A 22,975-nucleotide genomic window follows, 5' to 3' on the forward strand; every position below is an offset into this window, starting at 1 on the left:
GGATATGCTCACTGTATCCCCCCAGAGAGAGTCAGGGCATAGAGCCAAGGGAAGGGCCTGAGCTGACCTTCTGTGATTCAGACTCCACCTAATGGGCATACTCACCAGCCTGCTGTGGGCGAGCAAGCGTGCCACTCTCCTGATCCCTGGGTCACACTGAGGGTGGGCTCACCCCTCATTTGAAGGCCAAGTGACTCCACTTTTGGGTGTTTGTTTCCTTGCATCTTTTCTCACCCCTCAGTCCTTGAATTAGTCTAACCTTGACTTGAAAATGCCTAGTTTTAAGGCCGTTGCTTCAACTACTGGCCTTATTTGTCATGTTGAATTCATGGCTTTTCACAGCTTTAGCTAAAAGAAACACACAAAGAGCTCTTGAGTTCTGAGAAACAGATTTTGTACTTGTCTCAGCAGCCCCTGGTGATTGGGTAGGAAGTACAGCTGATCAGGCCCTGGTCTTGGTTGAGACTGACTAACAAACAGAGTTACATGTAAACCTCTGATTTGGGCAGGTTTGTAAATACAGTTGTGGCGACAGCTGTGTACTGCGTAGTGCTGGAGAACAACTGCCTTTTAATACGTAGATATTATAGGTGGGTCATAGTAATTTTATTTCCACAAATTCTATTTTTTTTCTTTTTGTCAAGATTACCATATTCTGATAAATGTATGCTTAGATAAATCAGGAATTCACTATTCATCATTTTTAGATGTAAATATAAACTACTTTTCTAACCCATCCTTCAAGGTCCAGGTCACCTTCCTCTGAATCCACTTCTGATAATTCCTGATGAAAACAATGGCTTCTTCTTCCAAACTTGACCATGTTTCTACTATAGAGCTCTTAATTATAGTTATTAGAATGTATTATCTTTCCCAGTAGTTTATAAGATGCTTAATGGCGGAAATCATATATTCATCTTAAAAATTTTTTTTAACTTTTTTCTTTTTTTTTTTTTTTTTGTGGTACGTGGACCTCTCACTGTTGTGGCCTCTCCCGTTGCGGAGCACAGGCTCCGGACGCACAGGCTCAGCAGACCTGGCTCACGGGCCTAGCCGCCCCGCGGCTTGTGGGATCTTCCCGGACTGGGGTACGAACCTGTGTCCCCTGCATCGGCAGGCGGACTCTCAACCACTGCGCCACCAGGGAAGCCCCTAAACTTATTTTTTGAAATAATTTCAAACATCAGAAGGATTGGAAGAGTACGACAAAGAACCTCAGTCAGCCCCAGTTGCTAACATTTTCCCACTTTTACTTTATTTCTCTCCTCTCCTTTTTATGCCCGCTTATCCTACATAAATCAGCATATTATATATTTATTTATTTATTTTGAGTTTTTGAATTATATTTTATTTATTTTTTTGTACAGCTGGTTCTTATTAGTTATCCATTTTATACATATTAGTGTATATATGTCAATCCCAATCTCCCAATTCATCCCACCACCCCCCCCCCCAGCCCACCACTTTCCCCCCTTGGTGTCCATACATTTGTTCTCTACATCTGTGTCTCAATTTCTGCCCTGCAAACTGGTTCATCTGTACCATTTTTCTAGGTTCCACATATATACGTTAATATACGATATTTGTTTTTCTCTTTCTGACTTACTTCACTCTCTGTGACAGTCTCTAGATCCATCCATGTCTCTACAAATAACCCAATTTTCTTCCTTTTTATGGCTGAGTAGTATTCCATTGTATATATGTACCACATCTTCTTTATCCATTCGTCTGTCAGTGGGCATTTAGGTTGCTTCCATGACCTGGCTATTGTAAATAGTGCTGCAAACATTGGGATGCATGTGTCTTTCTGAATTATGGTTTTCTCTGGGTATATACCCAGCAGTGGGATTGCCGGGTCATATGGTAATTCTATTTTTAGTTTTTTAAGGAACCTCCTTACTGTTCTCCATAGTGGCTGTATCAATTTACACTCCCACCAACAGTGCAAGAGGGTTCCCTTTTCTCCACACCCTCTCCAGCATTTGTTGTTTGTAGATTTTCTGACAATGCCCATTCTAACTAGTGTGAAGTGATACCTCATTGTAGTTTTGATTTGCATTTCTCTAATAATTAGTCATGTTGAGCAGCTTTTCATGTGCTTCTTGGCCATCTGTATGTCTTCTCTGGAGAAATGTCTATTTAGGCCTTCTGCCCATTTTTTCATTGGGTTGTTTGTTTTTTTAATATTGAGCTGCATGAGCTGTTTATATATTTTGGAGATTAATCCTTTGTCCGTTGATTCGTTTGCAAATATTTTCTCCCATTCTGAGGGTTGTCTTTTCGTTTTGTTTGTAGTTTCCTTTGCTTTGCAAAAGGTTTTAAGTTTCATTAGGTCCCATTTGTTTATTTTTGTTTTTATTTCCATTACTTTAGGAGGTGGATCAGAAAAGATCTTGCTGTGATTTATGTCAGAGTGTTCTCCCTATGTTTTCCTCTGAGAGTTTTATAGTGTCTGGTCTTACATTTAGGTCTCTAATCCAGTTTGAGTTTACTTTTGTGTGTGGTGTGAGGAAGTGTTCTAATTTCATTCTTTTACATGTAGCTGTCCAGTTTTCCCAGCACCACTTATTAAAGAGACTGTCTTTTCTCCATTGTATATCTTTGCCTCCTTTGTCATAGATTAGTTGACCATAGGTGCGTGGGTTTATCTCTGGGCTTTCTAACTTGATCCATTGATCTGTATTTCTCTTTTTGTGCCAGTACCATACTGTCTTGGTTAATGTAGCTTTGTAGTATAGTCTGAAGTCAGGGAGTCTAATTCCTCCAGATTCGTTTTTTTCCCTCAAGACTGCTTTGGCTATTTGGGGTCTTTTGTGTCTCCATACAAATTTTAAGATTTTTTGTTCTAGTTCTGTAAAAAATGCCATTGGTAATTTGATAGGGATTGCATTGAATCTGTAGATTGCTTTGGGTCGTATAGTCATTTTCACAATATTGATTTTTCCAACCCAAGAACATGGTATATCTCTCCATCTGTTTGTATCATCTTTAATTTCTTTCATCTGTGTCTTACAGTTTTCTGCATACAGGTCTTTTGTCTCCCTCGGTAGGTGTATTCCTAGGTATTTTATTCTTTTTGTTGCAATGGTAAATGGGAGTGTTTCCTTATTTTCTCTTTCAGATTTTTCATCATTAGTATATAGGAATGCAAGAGATTCCTGTGCATTCATTTTGTATTCTGCAGCTTTAGCAAATTCATTGATTAGCTCTAGTAGTTTTCTGGTGGCATCTTTAGGATTCTCTATATATAGCATCAGGTCATCTGCAGTGACAGTTTTACTTCTTCTTTTCCAGTCTGTATTCCTTTTATTTCTTTTTCTTCTTTGATTGCCGTGGCTAGGACTTCCAAAACTATGTTGAATAATAGGGGTGAGAGTGGACATCCTTGTCTTGTTCCTGATCTTAGAGGAAATGCTTTCAGTTTTTCACCATTGAGAATGATGTTTGCTGTGGGTTTGTCATATATGGCCTTTATTATTTTGAGGCAGGTTCCCTCTATGCCCACTTTCTGGAGAGTTTTTATCATAGTGGCTGTTGAATTTTGTCAAAAGCTTTCTCTGCATCTATTGAGATGATCATATGGTTTTTCTTCTTCAGTTTGTTAATATGGTGTATCACATTGATTGGTTTGCGTATATTGAAGAATCCTTGCATCCCTGGGATAAATCCCACTTGATCATGGTGTATGATCCTTTTAATGTGTTGTTGGATTCTGTTCGCTAGTATTTTGTTGAGGATTTTTGCATCTGTATTCATCAGTGATACTGGTCTGTAATTTTCTTTTTTTGTAGTATCTTTGTCTGGTTTTGGTATCAGGGTGATGGTGACCTCATAGAATGAGTTTGGGAGTGTTCCTTCTTCTGCAGTTTTTGGGAAGAGTTTGAGAAGGATGGGTGTTAGCTCTTCTCTAAATGTTTGATAGAATTCACCTGTGAAGCCATCTGGTCCTGGACTTTTGTTTGTTGGAAGATTTTTAATTACAGTTTCAATTTCATTGCTTGTGACCGGTCTGTTCATATTTTCTATTTCTTCCTGGTTCAGTCTTGGAAGGTTATACCTTTTTACGAATTTGTCCATTTCTTCCAGGTTGTCCAATTTATTGGCATAGAGTTGCTTGTACTAGTCTCAGGATGCTTTGTATTTCTGCGGTGTCTGTTGTAACTTCTTTTCCAATTTTATTGATCTGAGTCCTCTCCCTCTTTTTCTTGATGAGTCTGGCTAATAGTTTATCAATTTTGTTTATCTACTCAAAGAACCAGCTTTTAGTTTTATTGATCTTTGCTATTGTTTTCTTAGTTTCTATTTCATTTATTTCTGCTCTGATCTTTATGATTTCTTTCCTTCTGCTAACTTTGGGTTTTGTTTGTTCTTCTTTCTCTGGTTCCCTTAGGTGTAAGGTTAGATTGTTTATTTGAAGTCTTTCTTGTTTCTTGAGGTAGGCTTGTATTGCTATAAACTTCCCTCTTAGAACTGCTTTTGCTGCATCCCATAGGTTTTGGATCATCGTGTTTTCATTGTCATTTGTCTCTAGGTATTTTTTGATTTCCTCTTTGATTTCTTCAGTGATCTCTTGGTTATTTAGTAACGTATTGTTTAGCCTCCATGTGTTTGTGTTTTTTACATTTTTTCCCCTGTAATTGATTTCTAATCTCATAGCGTTGTGGTCAGAAAAGATGCTTGATATGATTTCAGTTTTCTTAAATTTACTGAGGCTTGGTTTGTGACCCAAGATGTGATCTGTCCTGGAGAATGTTCTGTGTGCACTTGAGAAGAAAGTGTGATCTGCTGTTTTCGGATGGAATGTCCTATAAATACCAATTAAATCTATCTGGTCTGTTGTGTCATTTAAAGCTTGTGTTTCCTTATTAATTTTCTGTCTGGATGATCTGTCCATTGGTGTAAGTGATGGGTTAAAGTCCCCCACTATTATTGTGTTACTGTCGATTTCCTCATTTATAGCTGTTAGCAGTTGTCTCATGTATTGAGGTGCTCCTATGTTGGGTGCATATATATTTATAATTGTTATATCTTCTTCTTGGATTGATTCCTTGATCATTATGTAGTGTCCTTCCTTGTCTCTTGTAACATTCTTTATTTTAAAGTCTATTTTATGTGATATGAGTATTGCTACTCCAGCTTTCTTTTGATTTCCATTTGCATGGAATATCTTTTTTCATCCCCTCACTTTCGGTCTATATGTGTCCCTAGGTCTGAAGTGGGTCTCTTGTAGACAGCATATATATGGGTCTTGTTTTTGTATCCATTCAGCAAGCCTGTGTCATTTGGTTGGAGCATTTAATCTGTTCACATAATTATCAATATGTATGTTCCTTTTATCATTTCCTTGTTATGGGTTTGTTTTTGTAGGTCCTTTTCTTCTCTTGTGTTTCCCACTTAGAGAAGTTCCTTTAGCATTTGTTGTAGAGCTGGTTTGGTGGTGCTGAATTCTCTTAGCTTTTGCTTGTCTGTAAAGCTTTTGATTTCTCCATCGTATCTGAATGAGATCCTTGCCGGGTAGAGTAATCTTGGTTGTAGGTTCTTCCCTTTCATCACTTTAAATATATCATGCCACTCCCTTCTGGCTTGTAGAGTTTCTGCTGAGAAATAAGCTGTGGACCTTATGGGAGTTCCCTTGTATGTTGTCATTTTTCCCTTGTTGCTTTCAATAATTTTTCTTTGTCTTTAATTTTTCCAATTTGATTACCATGTATCTCGGCTTGTTTCTCCTTGGGTTTATCCTGTATGGGACTCTCTGCGCTTCCTGGACTTAGGTGGCTGTTTCCTTTAGGGAAGTTTTTGACTATAATCTCTTCAAATATTTTCTCGGGTCCTTTCTCTCTCTCTTCTCCTTCTGGGACCCCTGTAATGCGTATGTTGTTGTGTTTTATGTTGTCCCAGAGGTCTCTTAGGCTGTCTTCATTTCTTTTCATTCTTTTTTCTTTAGTCTGTTCTGCAGCAGTGAATTCCACCATCCTGTCTTCCAGGTCACTTATCCATCCTTCTGCCTCAGTTATTCTGCTATTGATTCCTTCTAGTGTATTTTTTATTTCAGTTATTGTATTGTTCATCTCTGTTTGTTTGTTCTTTAATGCCTCTAGGTGTTTGTTCTTTAATTTTTCTAGGTCTTTGTTAAACATTTCTTGCATCTTCTCGATATTTGCCTCCATTCTTTTTCTGAGGTCCTGGATCATCTTCACTATCATTATTCTGAATTCTTTTTCTGGAAGGTTGCCTATCTCCACTTCATTTAGTTGTTTTTCTGGGGTTTTATCTTGTTGCTTCATCTGGTACATAGCCCTCTGCCTTTTCATCTTGTCTGTATTTCTGTGAATGTCAGCATATTATTTCTTAAGACTGGATTTTCTCTTAGCCATAGAACAGTTGTAAAATTCAGGAAGTTAACACCGACACATTATTATCTAATCTACTGTCAGTGTTCAGTTATTGTTAGCTGTCCCACTGATGTCCTCCACTGTAATTGTTTCCCTCATCTAGGGTCCTGCATTGACCTTCGTGGTCACATCTCTTTAATTTCTTTTAATCAGGAATAGTTCCTCATCTTTCCTTTGTGTCTCATGATGTTGACAGTTTTGAAGAGAACAGGGCAGTTATTATTTTGCAGAATATCCCTTATTTGGGTTTGTCTGATGTTTCCTCCTGTTTAGAGTCAGCTTATGATTTATGGGAGTACCGTTGTGTAATGTTACTGAAGCGATGAGTTTCCCTCTTTTTTGTGCATCACGGTGGACAGCACATGATGTCAGTCTGTTCATTCTTGTTGACGCTGACTTTGGTTCAGATGGTGGCTGCCAGGTTTCTGCACCGTAAAGCTGAACACTTCTCTGTGTAGTTTTCGGGTCACCTGTCCAGAGGAGACTTTTGAGTTTGCCGTCCATAGATGACTCCCACCTGAATTAATTATTACTTTGATGGTCGCAAAATGATGATCTTTTTTCTAACTTGGTTATCCCATGTACATTTAGTCATTGGCGTGTGCTGCAGTGCCTTCCATCTTTTTAAAATTAATCTCCTTGTTGTGTAGAGAACACTGCCGTAGGCCAACTGCAGTGCCGGCCATTTCCTGCCACATCTTGAAGCTAAGTGGTATTTTCCCTGCTTTTACTCACCTGGAAATATATGTTCGGAGGGGTTAGGTGACATGCCTAAGGCCGGGTGGTTAGTAATGAGTCAGGATTTAAACTCATGTCTGGCAGCCAAATCCCGTGCCCATTTGTTACGTCAGAGTTTTGTTTTTGTTGGCTTTTGTATGTAACAAATAATTGTTGAATGAATAACATTAAAACACTCTACTGTAAAGGCAAGTTTTAGAAACTACGTGGAATTGGTTTACTGTTTTTTAATGCACTGTGGGCTTTAGAGGTGGGGAAAGATCGCTTTGTCTTCTCAGCTCACAGTTGAACTATGCGTTGAGTGCCCATGGAGCAGACGTGAGCGGCAGACAGCGGTGTGCTTTGCTAGGAGGTCGGAGCATTAGCCTGGCTCCTGCAGCTCTTAAAACAGACTGTGTTACATTATTCCAGAATATTTCACAGTCTTATTAAAAATGGCTGAAAGGAAAGCTATAGTAAAACTGTAATTTAAAGGTGGGAGTTACCTTTTCTTGTCCTGAGGATCATGGTCAACAGCAAGTTCCCAATAACCTGTCATGAGTAGGAAGAATTATTTTAGGAAGGTGGAACTGCCTTTCACCACACATTCTTATACAACCCCAGGCAGTCTTAGTTTTCCTATGTAGCCAATTACGTTAAAACCACCATCCAAGAGTTTATTAAGACATGTCTTATGTCTTTATATTTTAATGTTCTCAGCATCATGAAAGCTTTGTTTGTCTGGTCCGTGATTATGACAGAAAGCCCAGCTTGGTCTGTCTTCAACAGAAGCAATGGTAAAACACAAGCCCATGTGCATCATGTGCTGCACGTGAGCCTCGAGCTGGAGCGCTCACTTCCAACACACGGCACCTCATTTAACCCTCACAGCCACCCTGCTGTCCCCATTCCATAGGTGGTGGTACTTAGACACAGTGGCTAAGTAACTTGCCCAGCATCACACAGCTAGTAAACATTGGAGCATTTATTGGTTTTAACACTTGAAATGTCCATGGGGTAGGGCTGGCCTCAGCGGCAGCTTGAGGAGCCTTCAAAGAATCAGTGCCTCATCTTGAAGTTTGCCTTCTCTGTTGCCGTTATTCTCGAGCTTCCCCGCTCCCCTCCTCACTGTAAGCCCAGACTCCCACCCTCATCCGTGCATGACCGGTCCCTGACCCAGCTGCTAGGATGAGGGGACTTTGGTGCCTGGGCTGCAAGCACTTGGAACCATGAGGACTAAGAATTGGAGAGGGTGGGCTCCCAAGGAAATCTGGGATGATGAGGGTGCTGACCCATCAAAAAGAAGCGCTCTCTAAATACCTGTGTACAAAGTCACGCTTTCTTATTATAAATTTAAATTTTAGTAAATATTCCCTGATTGTACTACATTCTAAGATTTGGGCCTCAAACAAACCACTTGCTAATGTTATCCACTCTCTTCATGATTTTGTTCTCTCTGCTACTTCTAGGACTTTTATCTTTGCAGACCTCCTCTGAAATTGTCCTTTCATGATAGACCCTCAACCTGTGTGATTGCTTTAGATGTTCTTACGATGTTAGATTTTGTTTTTAGGTCCCAAGGCTCCCAAGAACTTCATTAACTGTTGCAGATAGGGAGCAACTCTGGATTCTGTACAAGAATTAAACTTTTAATTGAGGTATAAAATGCATACAGAAAGGGTACAAATTAGTGAATTTTCACAAAGCTTGTATCTATGTAATTACTCCCAGAAAAATAAATAGAACATTCCATTGACACAGAAGCCGCCGCCACCCCTGCCCCACACAGCTTTAGAATTCCTCATGTGTCCAGAGGGGAATCCAGCAGACTGTGGCTTCTGTTTTCCACTCCTTCCTTTTTCTGGGATCCTGATGCCTACATCTCTAGTTTTTTCTCTCCAGATCTGAGAGACCACTCCCAGCTCCACTGGTTTATTGCCTCTTAAAGGCTACCTTTTTCTCAGCCTTTTGTCCGGGGCCTGGACTGGGTACATTTCCCAAGGGAGAAAGCAGCCTTAGCTGTCCCTCCCTGGAACGGTCCTTTCTGCTTTTCTCAAGGCCTGGGTGGCTCACTAGGTCACTAATGACTTAGCGCGGATGTTGGGTGTTTGGTTTGGTTTGGTATGTTATCTGGCTTTTCTGGTTAGTCTGGGCAGGACAGTTGATCTGCTGCCAGTTTTTTGGTTTTTCTGTTTGTTTTGGTTTTTTTAAGGCAGTTTTTTTAGAGCACTTTTAGATTCATAGTACAGTTGAGAGGAAAGTATAGAGATCCCATATCCCCCGTGCCTCCACATATGCACAGCTTCTCGCACCATCAGCATCCCTTGCCAGAGTGGTACCTTTGTTACAATCAACAGACCTGCATTGACATCATTGTTACCTAAAGTCCATAGTTTACATGAGGGTTCACTCTTGGTGTTGTACATTCTGTGGGTTTGGACAAGTGTGTCATGACATGTATCCACCATTATAGGATCAGACAGAGTAGCTGCACAGCCCTAAAAATCTGTTTGCTCTGTCTCGTCATCCCTCCCTCTCCACTAACCCCCGGTGACTGCTTTTTTTACTGCCTCCATAGTTTTATCTTTTCCATCATCAGGATCATACAGTCCGCAGCTTTTTCAGATTGGCTTCTTTCACTTAGTGATATGCGTTTAAGGTTCCTCCATGGCTTTCAGTGCCTTGCTGGCTCATCTCATTTTAGTGCCGAGTGACAGTCACTGGATGGATGGACCACGGTTTATTTATCCCTTCACCTACTGAAGGACATACTGGTTGCTTCCAAGTTTTGGCAGTTCCCAGTAAAGCTGCTGTAAGCATGCGTGTGCGGGTTTTTGTGTGGAAGTAAGTTTTCAGCTCCTTTGGGTGAATACCAAGGAAGCCTGATTGCTGGATGGAATGGTAAGGGTATGTTTAGTTTTGGAAGAGATTGCCACACTACCTTCCGACGTGGCTGCACCATTCTGCGTTCCCACCAGCAGTGAGCGAGAGTTACTGTTGCTCCACGTTCTCGCCAGCATTTGCTGTTGTCAGTGTTCTAGTTTTTGGCCATTCTAAAGGTGTGTAGTGGTATCTCACTGTTGTTTAATTTGCATTTGCCTGATGACATTATGTAGAGCATGTTTTCATATGCTTATTTGCCATCTGTATATCTTCTTTGATGAGGTGTCTGTTGAGGTCTTTGGCCTATCTTTTAATCAGGTTGTTTGTTTTCTTATTATTGAGTTTTAAGAGTTTTTTGTGAATTTGTGTAGCAGTTCTTGCAGATGTGTCTTCTGCAAACATTTCTCCCTGTCTGTGGCTTGTCTTCTAATTCTCTTGACATTGTTTTTCGCAGAGCAGTTTATATTTTAATGAAATCCAACTTACCCATTTTCTCTTTCATGGATTGTCCACCAGTTACTTTTTAAAAGAGGGTGTTCATTTGTTTTCTTGTTTAGTTTGGTGTTTATTTTGCTTATCTTCTCCTCAGTCTTTCTTTGACCACCATATTTAAAAAGAAACCTTCCATTCTCAGTCCTCTTTTCTACTTAATTTTTCTTCATAACACTTGTTGCTACCTGGAATTGTATGATTATTTTGTGATATTTTATGTTTATTTGTATGTCTCCTCTGCTGGAATATACAATTCATGAAGTTAGGGACCTTGTCCGCCATGTTTTCTGCTGTATTCCCAGCCCTTAAAGCAATTCATGGGATGTAGAAGATGCTCAGAGATTTATTAAAGAAATGAATAGATGTGTGCTTCTTTCTCAGGTGTATGACTTGTGTGTGGAGGGGGAAACATGATGGAGGTGAGTGCAGACGTCATAGGTACACACTGGGGCCTGCCTGCCCTTCAGAGAAGTTACTGTAGCTTCTTCCCTCATCACCACCACCATCTTTCCCATTTTAAAATTTATTTTATTTATTTATTTTTGGCTGTGTTGGGTCTTCGCTGCTGTGTGCGGGCTTTGTCTAGTTGTGGCAAGCAGGAGCTACTCTTCGTTGCGGTGCGCGGGCCTCTCATCGCGGTGGCCTCTCTTGTTGCGGGGCACGGGCTCTAGGCACACGGGCTTCAGTAGTTGTGGCACGTGGGCTCCGTAGTTGTGGCTCGCGGGCTCTAGAGCGCAGGCTCAGTAGCTGTGGCGCACGGGCTTAGTTGCTCCGCGGCATGTGGGATCTTCCCGGACCAGGGCTCGAACCCGCGTCCCCTGCATTGGCAGGCGGATTCTTAACCACTGCGCCACCAGGGAAGAAGCCCCATCTTTCCCATTTTTAAGTGTACAGTTCAGTGGTATTAAATGCATTCATAATGTGCAGCCATCACCGCCATCCATCTCCAGAACTCTTTTCATCTTGTAAAATGAAAACTTTATAATTCCCCTCTCCACACAGCCCCTGGCAACCACCATTATACTTTTTTTAAAAAAAAAAAATTTATTTATTTATTTATATTTTTGGCTGCGTTAGGTCTTTGTTGCTGCGCGCGGGCTTTTCTCTAGTTGCAGTGAGCGGGGGCTACTCTTTGTTGCGGTGTGTGGGCTTCTCATTGGGTGGCTTCTCTTGTTGCAGAGCATGGGGTCTAGGTGCACGGGCTTCAGTAGTTGTGGCACGCAGGCTAGAGTAGTTGTGGCTCACGGGCTCTAGAGCGCAGGCTCAGTAGTTGTGGTGCACGGGCTTAGTTGCTCGGCGGCATGTGGGATCTTCCCAGAGCAGGGCTCGAACCCGTGTCCCCTGTGTTGGCAAGCGGATTCTTAACCACTGCACCGCCAGGGAAGCCCTAGTTTGTTGGTTTTTTTTAATAAATTTATTTTATTTATTTATTTACTTTTGGCTGCTTTGGTTCTTTGTTGTTGTGCGCGGCTTTCTCTAGTTGCGGCCAGTGGGGGCTACTCTTCATTGCATGCACGGGCTTCTCATTGCGGTGGCTTCTCTTGTTGTGGAGAACGGGCTCTAGGAATGCGGGCTTCAGTAGTTGTGGCATGCAGGCTCAATAGTTGTGGCTTGCGGGCTCTAGAGCGCAGGCTCAGTAGTTGTGGCGTACGGGCTTAGTTGCTCCGCCACATGTGGGATCTTCCTGGACCAGGACTCAAACCCGTGTCTGCTGCATTGGCAGGTGGATTCTTAACCACTGTGCCACCATGGAAGCCCTATACATTTTGTCTGTATGATTTTGACTGCTCTTAAGTACCTCGTATCAGTGGAATCATACAGTGTTTGTCCTTTTGTGACTGGCTTATTTCACTGAGCACAGTGTCTTCAGGGTTCATCCATGTTGTAGCAGGTCAGAATTTCCTTCCTTTTTAAGGCTAAATAATATTCCATCATATGGATATGCCACTTTTTGCTTATCCATCCATCTGTCAGTGGACACTTGGGTTTCTTCCACATTTTAGCTACTGTGAACAATGCTGCTATGAACATGAGTGTACAAATACCTCATCGAGACCCTGATTTCAGCTTTGGGGGTTATATATCTAGAAGTGGAATTGCTGGATCATGCGATAATTCTGTTTTTAATCTTTTGAGGAAGTGACATTAGCTCCACCATTTTACATTCCCACCAATAGTGCACAGGGTTCCATTTCTACGTATCCTCACCAACATTTGTTATTTCCTGTTTGTTTGTTTGTTTTTACATAGTAGCTATTCTAATTGGTGTGAGGGGTACCTCATTGTAGTTTTTTTTTTTCCCACGGTACGTGGGCCTCTCACTGTTGTGGCCTCTCCCGTTGCGGAGCACAGGCTCTGGACGCGCAGGCTCAGCGGCCATGGCTCACGGGCCCAGCCGCTCCGCAGCATGTGGGATCTTCCTGGACCGGGGCATGAACCCGCGTCCCCTGCATCAGCAGGCGGACTCTCAACCACTGCGCCACCAGGGAAGCCCCCTCATTGTAGTTTTGATTTACATTTTCCCTGATGATTAATGATGTTGAGCATCTTTTCTTGTGTTTATTGTCTGTTTGCATATCTTCTCTGGAGACTTTAAAGTCCTTTTCCCATTTTTGAATCTGGTTGTTTTGTTGTTGTTGAGTTTAGAAGTTCTCTATAGGTTCTGGATATTAACCCCTTATCAGATACATGATTTGCAAATATTTCCGGGGTTTGCCTTTTCACTGTGTTCATCGTGTCTTTCAGTGCATGAAATTTAAAAATTTTCATGGAGCCCAGTTTGTCTGTTTTTTATTTTGTTACCTGTGTCTTTGGTGTCACATCCAAGAAATCTTTGCCAAATCCAATGCTGAGAAGCTTTGCCCTATGTTTCTTCCAAGAGTTTTATAGTTTTAGCTTTTACGCATAGGTCTTTGATCCATTTTGAGTTAACTTTTATATTTGGTATGTGGTAAGACTCAAATTCCATTCTTCTGCATGTGGGTGTCTAGTTTTCCCAGCACCATTTGTTGAAGAGACTGTCCTTTCCTCATTGAATGCTCTTGACACACTTGTTGAAAATAATTTGAGCGTATATGTGAGGGTCTATTACTGGGCTGTCTGTTCTAGTCATTGGTCTATATGCCTATCTTTATGCCAGTACCTCACTGTCTTGACTTTTGTAGCTTTGTTGCAGTTTCTTTTAAATCCCTAATTAATTGTATCTTCTACCTCAGAGTCCATCATTCTAGAAGTGTAACTGGGTTATTGCACTTTCTGGTTTTGCCCACAGGTTCAATAAGAATAATCCTTGTACTGATTGCTAGTTGAGTTGGATCATTTCTGTATTCAACAAAACTTGTTCTTTCTGCCCACTTGTAACCTACTTTACAGTATATCCCCATTAGTGTAGCATTTCACTGCTTGGAAAAGCTAGCATTTGCAGTGTTTTCCTTTAACAATAACAGTGGACCCATCCTGGGTTCCTCAGGTGTCTTGCTGCATATACTGTATTTCAACAATCATTCACTCAATAGACATTAATTTAAATTAACTTTACACATAAGGAGTGTGAAAAAAAATTGAGAGTAGGAGTTAGTACTAATGGTGGGTGCACAAGTTCATGTCCACAGACTCCCTCAGATACATAGTGAAAGGGGTGGGGGGGGGTTGGTAAAATCTTTTCATGGAATAGAGAAGATGTTTTGAATATCAGCACTGCATTTAATGCCTGGGTTTTTACTCACCACATGAATGGCCATGATGTGCTTGCTAGACACCGGCAGGCACCAGGACTGCAGAGATGACTGGGGGCGGGGGGGGTGGGCTCTGGGAGACGGCCATCAGGTTCGGGTCTGTGATGTGCTCTGGCTGTGCACAGTCCGGGACGTGGGCCTGGGGGGCAGCGGTGGCGGGAACCACAGGCAAGATCACGGTTGAACAGCCTTGAAGGAAGAAGAAAAGGCGGGTGCGTGCGAGGTCACAGGAGCAGGAAGGGGCCTGATACTGGGAGGCCAGAGGAGGATAGGGAGGGAGAGGGAGGAGATTAGACCGAGAGAGGCGAGCAGGAAGCTGATTCCAAAGAACCTGATGTGCTCTGCTGGAGGATTTGTATTTTAGTCCTGGAGACAAAAAGACCCATTGCTATATTTAGTCAACAGTACCAAATGGCAAGCATGGTAATGGGTGATCGGGTTGGGCAACTGAAAACAGGGAGGCCAATGAGGAACTTGTTGGCTGAAGACCTAGTAGGAAAAAAAAAGGATGCACTTAACCTGAAGTTCTCATTTAATTGGTGCTATTCAATTTTTAGAGGCAGTTTACAGTTCCTTTGAGCAGTGAGAAGTGAATTTATTACTGAGGCCTTTCCTCAGATTCTAGCTATATCTTTCATTCACAAGCAACCAAAAATTTGGTGTAAATCGCCTTAATTGGAAAAAAAGAAAGTCTCGTACAGCTGCAAGTCGAGAATGAGGACTGGCCCTGCCTGGCTCAGCTCAGAGCTCACAGTGTCGTTAGGGCGTCCGCCTGCCTCCCAGCACCAGCTTGGTTTTGCAGCCACTGCTGGGGACTGGAGGGCAAATGACAATGAGCACGTTTCCAGCATCCTGCTCTCACACTGTGCAGAGGGTGTGTTCCCTGCATTCCCAGCAGAAATCTTGTGTGGAGGGCCCATTTTCAAGTGCTCATTTCTGATTGGTCACATGCCTCTCTCTGAACCAGTCTTTGTGGCCAGAGGGATTAAGGCCCACAGATGGGAGTGGCATTAGTCCCATTCAGACTCTTGGTGGTTTGGTTTTTCAGGACTCTTGTTAATGGGAAGCTGTGGGAGGCGGGTGCCCCCGCAGCGAACAGCAGTCGTTGATCCCAGCTGCATTTCACAATGCCGTGGTCTTTTCCTTCCTCCAGTTCTCAGTTTCCTTTTTGATAGAAGACGGCAAGAGAAAGTCAATCAAAACTCTAGCCTTATGTTACCTCACAGTAGTGTCTAGAAAAGCGCCTGACAGTAGATTCTCGGCCTGAGAAGTCCTTTAGCCACATCTTCTTTTGGTGCTTAATAATTGTGCTCTGTCTTTAAGATTATGACTTTGAAGAATCATACTTGATTTGCTGAGTTTACCTAGTAAATATTTGACACATGCATAATATTATATGTTTATGTCTAAGTGGACTTTTAATTAGTATAGCACAGAAAATATAGCAAGTAAAATAGAAATATCTTGAGCTTTTTTATACTGTGTTCTTTTAAGGTCTAATTATTAGTTCAATGCTAATGGTTAATGAATAAGTCATAACACATTCACACAGTACATGAAGGCAGAAAAAAATAGAATAAGGGAGCTCTCAAATACAGTAAGTGGCAAGAGCAGGATGCATAAAAATATATCTAGTATACTAGTGTTGGTTTAGCTTTTGCTATAGACTTGATGGTGTTTCTTAATGGGTTCAGCCTAAAATTGCAAGGCAAAGTAGCACATATAAGCAAAATTTGTAATGTGGTAAAGTCATTCTAACAGCTAACATTGTTTGAATCACAAATAATGTCAAGTTGCTTTATGCATTTTCATTATGTCAGAAGTTAAAACAAGAAGCAAAATCTCCATTCCCACACAAATTTGCGCTGGATATGTTGTCCAAGGTCAAACTGCAGTTCTAGCAGCATTTTTCACACCTTGACACAGTGCAAAGGAAATGTCTGCCTCTCAGAATCTGTTTAACTTCAGTGAGAAGCTCCCACCTAACTTTCACTTGGGAGTGATTGATCTGCAATATGATGACATGCTAAAAGGCACGTATTGGGCTTCCCTGGTGGCGCAGTGGTTGAGAGTCCGCCTGCCGATGCAGGGGACACGGGTTCGTGCCCCGGTCCGGGAGGATCCCACATGCCGTGGAGCGGCTGGGCCCGTGAGCCATGGCCACTGAGCCTGCGCGTCCGGAGCCTGTGCTCCGCAGCGGGAGAGGCCACAACAGTGAGAGGCCCGCGTACCACACACACACACAAAAAGCACGTATCAAGGGAAGAAGCTAACAGAATTTTAAAAATTCCTTCTAAGCAATTAATCTGTTCCGTTGAACCCATGCCTGTGGATTAATATCAGTAAAGACATTTTCAAAGATGAAATACGTAAAATCTTAAAAATCAGCATTCACAGGGCAGTTAGGCAAGAACCAAAAAGACATCTAGCTTGGAGAGGAAGAACGGAAACTATCTCTACTGACATACTGACGTGGTGTTGTGTATAGAAAATCCTAAGGAATGAAATTATGAAAATTCCATTTACAATAGTATGAAAAAGAATAAGATATGCAGGAATAAATTTAACAAAAGAAGTGTAAGACTTGCACACTAAAAATTATAAAACATCATTGACAGAAATCAAAGAGATCTAATAAATGGAAAGACATCCCATGTTCATGATCAGAAGACTTAATATTGTTAACATAGCAGTGCTCCCCAAACTGATCTGCAGATTCAAGGCAATCCCTATCAGAATCCCAGCTACCTTTGTTGCAGAAATTGGCAACTGATCCTAAAATTCATACGGAAATGCAAGGGACCCAGAATAGCCAAAAGAATTTGAAAAAAGAAGAACAAAGTTGGAGGACTAACACTTCCCAGTTTTAAAACTTATTGCAAGGCTCCTATAAGCAAGATGGTTTGATCCTGGCATACATATGGCTGGCCGTATGTAATGGAACTGAGAATTCAGAAATAAACCTTTGTAGTTTCCAGCAAGACCATTCAATGGGGGAAAGAATAGTCTTAAGCAAAAGGTGCTGGGACAACAGGATAACCATGTGTAAAAGGATGAAGTTGGACTCCTGTCTCATACCACATACAAATATTAACTGAAAATGGATTATAGACCTAAATATAAGAGCTAAAAGTATAAAACGTAGGAGAAGACATAAGAGTAAATCTTCATGGCTTGTATTAGGCAGTGGTTTCTTAGATACCAAAGCATAAGCAGCCAAAGAAGATATCAATGTATTAACTTCATCACAGTGAAAAACTTTTATACTTCAAAGGATATCATCAAGAAAGTGAAAAGACAACCCATAGAATTAGATAAAATAGGGACTTCCCTGGCGGTCTAGTGGTAAAAAATCCGCCTTCCATTGCAGGGGACTCGGGTTCGATCCCTGGTCAGGGAACTAAGATCCCACATGCCGCGGGGCAACTGAGCCTGCGCGCGTCTAGAGAGCCCGCCTGCCGCACACTACAGAGCGTGCCACAACTAGAGAGAGAAAACCCACACGCCACAACTAGAAAGAAGCCCACGCCGTGACAAAAGATCCTGCATGCCTCAGCAAAGATCCCGTGTACCACTACTAAGACCCGACGCAGCCAAAATAATAATAATAATAAAGAAAATAAATAAATAAAATGAACATTAAAAAACCAAATTAGATAAAATATTTGTAAATCATTTATATCTGATAAGGGATGTGTATTCAGAATAGATGATTTAAAAATGGGCAAAAGATTTGAATAGACATTTGTCCAAAGAAGATATGCAAATGGCCAATAAGTACCTTAAAAGATGCTTAACTTCATTGGTCATTAGGGAAAATGATGAGATACCACTTCATCCTCACTAGGATGGCTAAAATAAAAAACACAGACAATAACAAATGTTGGTGAGGATGTAGAGAAATTAGAATCTTCATATACTTCTGGTGTGATTGTAAAATGGTATAGCTGCTTTGAAGAATAGTCTGGCAGCTCTTCAAAAGGTTGAATATAGAGTTACCATGTGACCCAGCAATTCCACTCCTAGGTATATCCCCAACAAGATTGAAAATATGTGTGCATACAAAAACTCGTATATGAATGTTCACAGCAGTATTATTCACAATAACCGAAAGGTGAGAACAATCCAGATATCCGTCAGTGGATGAATGGATAAACAAAGTGTGGTACATCTATGCAGTGAAATATTATTTAGTCATAAAAGGTAATGAAGTACTGATACATGCCACAACACGGATGAGCCTTTAAAACGTTACACCAAACAAAAGAAGCCAGGCAGGAAAGGATATGGATTGTATAATTCTATTTATATGAAATGTCTAGCATAGGAAAATCTATAGAGACAACAGATTAGTAGTTGCCAGTGACTTGGGAGAGAGAGGAATGGGAAGTAACTGCTAGTGGGTACAGGGCTTCTTTTTGGGGTGATGAAAAATGTTTCAAAATAAGGTAATGGCAGGACTTCCCTGGTGGCGCAGTGGTTAAGAATCCGCCTGCCAATGCAGGGGACACGGGTTCGATCTCTAGTCTGGGAAGATCCCACATGCTGCAGAGCAACTAGGCCTGTGTGCCACAACTACTGAGCCTGTGCTCTAGAGCCCGTGAGCCACGACTACTGAGCCCGCGAGCCACAACTACTGAGGCCCGCATGCCTAGAGCCCGAACTCCGAAACAAGAGAAGCTGCCGCAATGAGAAGCCTGCGCACCGCTATGAAGAGTAGCCCCCGCTCGCCACAACTAGAGAAAGCCTGCGTGCGGCAACAAAGACCCAACGCAGCCAAAAATAAATAAATAAATAAATTTAAAAGAAAATAAGATAATGGTATTGTTGCATAACCCTGTGAATTTTACTAAAAACCACTGAATTGTATATTTAAAAAGCAAATTTTATGGTTTGTGACAAAGCGAGTGCCAGACACGTGTTCTAGGTGAACAGCTACAGGAGCTCTTCTCATTTCTCTATTCTTGACTTACGAGTATTCCATTAAAAAAAAAAAAACAAAAAACTTTCGACTGTTAAAGGAGTATGACCTAGTTACAAGAAAAGTTATAGATTCCTGTTCCTGCTCACAAAGAGACGAGCTCCTTGGTGGCCTCTTAGTACATTTCTCTCAGACATTTTAATGCACATTAATAGGTGTGCATGTGTATTTTAACCAAAAATGAGATCATACTGTTGTATAAACTACTTCTCTTATATATATTGTGAGTAGCTTCCCATGTCAGTAAATACACTTCATAATCTCTTTAATGGCTGTAATATCTAATTGCCTGGATGAATTATAACTTATTAACCAAGTCCTCCTTATTTGACATTTAGGTTTTCTCTACATGTTTGCAGTTATTGACAGCTATATGATCAACATCACTGTAGCTAAATTTATGCACACTTTGGTGATTTTTTTTCTTAGGCTAAATTCCCGGAAGTAGAATTATTGATCAAAAGTACATATGCATGTTTAAGATATTTGATATGTATTGTCAAACTGCCCTCAAGAAGGACTGTGTGTCCATGTGAATTTTGAAAAGCCCTTCTGCCTGTATAATAAAACTTTATTTGGACCTTTGAATGTGTTATTAACCCTGCTGAGCTTTGATATAGCTGCAGTAGTGGACTTCCACTAGTGGACCACCAGTGGACTTACCTGGTGGTCCAGTGGGTAGGACTCCATGCTCCCAACATGGGTGGCCCGGGTTCAATCCCTGGTTAGGGAACTAGATCCTGCATGCCACAACTAAAAGATCTCGCCTGCCGTAACTAAGACCTGGCACAGCCAAAATAAATAAAAATAAATAAATAAATATTAAAAACATTTTTATATATATATAGCTTCAGTAGAGAAACATGTTTATAATGCTGAGTAAAGAGAAAGCCAGTCTCAGCAACTCAAACAGAAAGGAGTCCTGTTTTCAGTAATTACACAGAACTTTTCTACCTTCTTTGTTTTATACACTGTGAATAGAGGAAAATTATAACATTTTCCTCTGTCTTCAGAAGCTTCAAATCTACATTGTTATGGTTCCGTTTCTGCTCCTGTGAAAGAACAAGCTCTATCTCCAGAAGATATCACTGATAAGGAATGTCAGGTTTCAGCTGTTATCCAGCCAAACACATTAGATAAATGGAAATATACTGAGAGTTTTTACTTGGCCATCAAGCACATTTTCCCTTGGCAAATGGAATTGACACCACTCAGCCAGCAAATATGTTTTTCGGGTTCACGAGATCTGCAAACATGCCCAAGAAATTAAGTAAAAAGTATGTTAATCATGATGAGTATAGAGGGGAGGGGTCCTCCCACTCTTATCTGGTGGCCTGAAAGTAATTTTATGTATTTGATTACAGTAAAGATTGGCTACACAGTTGATGGTGTATGATTTGATCCAAGAGATCTTTTGAATTTATTATTATTGTGCTTTTCCTTTCTTCCATCTCATTCATTAATTCATATCTATTTCCTGAGGGCCCACTGTAGGCCAAATATTCTTCTAAGGAGTTTTCTTAATTTTGCCTTTGTCTTTCTTTCTAATCTTTTTTCCCCCTCTTGTCTGTCCACTGGTTTTAATAATAATTTACCAAATGAAGGGCAAAATGAAGTGGCAAAGCAATTAAAAATACTCAAGTCCCAGTTTAGGGAGTTAAAGTAAACCTACATCTTGGAATATTGTATAACCAAAGAATTTGTAGTAACATGGGGGTAATGTTTACAATATAAGTTAAGTACAAAATTGTACAAATAGTGTGAATTCAATCATGTGTGTTTTTGTTTTTTGTTTTTTGTTTTTGCGGTACGCGGGCCTCTCACTGTTGTGGCCTCTCCCGTTGCGGAGCACAGGCTCCAGACGAGCAGGCCCAGCGGCCATGGCTCACGGGGCCCAGCCGCTCCGCGGCATGTGGGATCTTCCCGGACCAGGGTACGAACCCATGTCCCCTGCATCGGCAGGCGGACTCCCAACCACTGCGCCACCAGGGAAGCCCCAATCATGTGTTTTTTTAAAGCATGTGAAAAAGACCAAATGAAGCAGACCAAATTGTTATAATTTTCACTGGGTGGTAGGATCGTGGATGATTTGCTTTCTTCCTGCTTTTCCAGTTTTCCTTAGTTTTTATAACAGGCATATATAGTCAAGGGGAAAATAAGCTTAAAATACATGAAATATTTTATATCTGTTGTTTTTTAGACTGCAAGTTACAGGAATGAACCATTCACCTGTTAAATGTTAAAATCTGCTAGTAAGGGACTTACTTCCCTGGCGGTCCAGTGGTTAGGACTTTGCCCTTCAACTGCATGGGGCACGGGTTCAATTCCTGGTCTGGGAGCTAGGATCCTGTATGCCGTGTGGCGCGGCGGGGGAAGAAAAGAAAATCTGCTGGTAACATGAGCAGTCATTATTGACGAGTGGGAAGTACAGAAAAGAGGACCTTTAATTGTGTGTATAGTTTAGAATTTATACTGAAATTTAAATGATAACACTTGAATTTACATGTGAATGAGTTTATTAGCATTTTCTATAAATATAAATGGGTCAGATTTATTGAGATCATAAATCCTAAATAATAATTACTTCAGTAACAGATATCGAAATAATGGATTAGGACTTCCCTGGTGGCGCAGTGGTTGAGAGTCCACCTGTCGATGCAGGGAACACAGGTTCGTGCCCCGGTCCAGGAAGATCCCACATGCCACGGAGCGGCTGGGCCCGTGAGCCATGGCCTCTGAACCTGCGCGTCCGGAGCCTGTGCTCCGCAATGGGAGAGGCCACAACAGTGAGAGGCCCACGTACTGTAAAAAAACAAAAACAAACAAACAAAAAAGGATTATTCTGAAGTGCTCTGATTGACAGTGTCCTATGGTCTCTTAATTTATTAGTGTATACCAATTTGTGAATGAAAATAATTTGGTAGGGGAATATATGTGTAAGTATGTGGGAAATAATAGTGTTTGAAACTTGTTATTCAGCGTTGATCATTGAAACTCGTCCATTCTTATTTTAGGAGAATGACATCTTCCTGGGCTGGGAAAAAGGAGCTTATAAGAAATGGGGAAAGAGTAAGAAAAAGTGCTCAGATCTAACTTTAGAAGAAATGAAAAAACAGGCTGCTGTCCAGTGTCTTCGATCTGCTTCTGATGAAGTAAGTTTACATTTGATTTCTAATACTTAGGGGAGAAAAAAAGGTGGTGTGTCTTAAAAGTTTACCAATAATACATCTTAACCAAAAAAACCTTAGAAAAGTAAAGTACTCATTATCTCACCACCGTTATGTAAACATTGCCATGTTTTCCTTTATAGTATTTTTCTATATATATTGAGTTTTATATAACATATTCTTTTTTATGTACTGTTGTAGTTGGAGAATACATAAAATTTTATATATATGTTTCCCCGTTTAACATGTATTTCATTTTGTTATTATTGATACCTTATCTTTATGCTTTTTAGTGGCTAAGTTACGTTTCATCAAGTAATATTCCAGTGGCCGCCTAATATGTTCTTTATTACTGGATATTGAGAGTGCTCTTGGTTCTGTGTTATGCTCTCCAGAATATTTTCATGCGTGGCTCTTTCCATGGTGTATATGTATATATTTTGGATACATTGCTAGAAGTGGGAAAACAGTTCTAACATTTAAGAACACTATGTTTGCTTGATTCATAATTTTTTGTTTGTTTTTAAGGAAAATAGTATAAGATTGTTTTAGTGACCTTTTAACGTTTCATGTAAAATATTTCTTATGTCCTTCAGCATCCTGAACTAA

General features: G+C 40.8%; 1 protein-coding gene across 5 annotated transcripts in view; it reads left to right on the plus strand.

Moving 5' to 3' along the window:
• KIAA0232 (KIAA0232 ortholog) overlaps nt 1-22,975 on the plus strand; it is a 92,909-nt gene that overhangs the window by 35,550 nt on the left and 34,384 nt on the right. For all 5 annotated transcript variants that reach the window (XR_009519623.2, XM_060013021.1, XM_060013023.2 and 2 more), the window contains one exon: nt 22,214-22,351. Coding sequence is in view for 4 of the 5 variants with exons in the window: in XM_060013021.1 (XP_059869004.1) it covers nt 22,214-22,351 (138 nt within the window). In the remaining variant the exon portion in view is untranslated. The remainder of the gene's footprint in view (nt 1-22,213; nt 22,352-22,975) is intronic.

This window comes from Delphinus delphis, chromosome 5 (assembly GCF_949987515.2).
Source record: "Delphinus delphis chromosome 5, mDelDel1.2, whole genome shotgun sequence".
Classification (NCBI taxonomy): domain Eukaryota; kingdom Metazoa; phylum Chordata; class Mammalia; order Artiodactyla; family Delphinidae; genus Delphinus; species Delphinus delphis.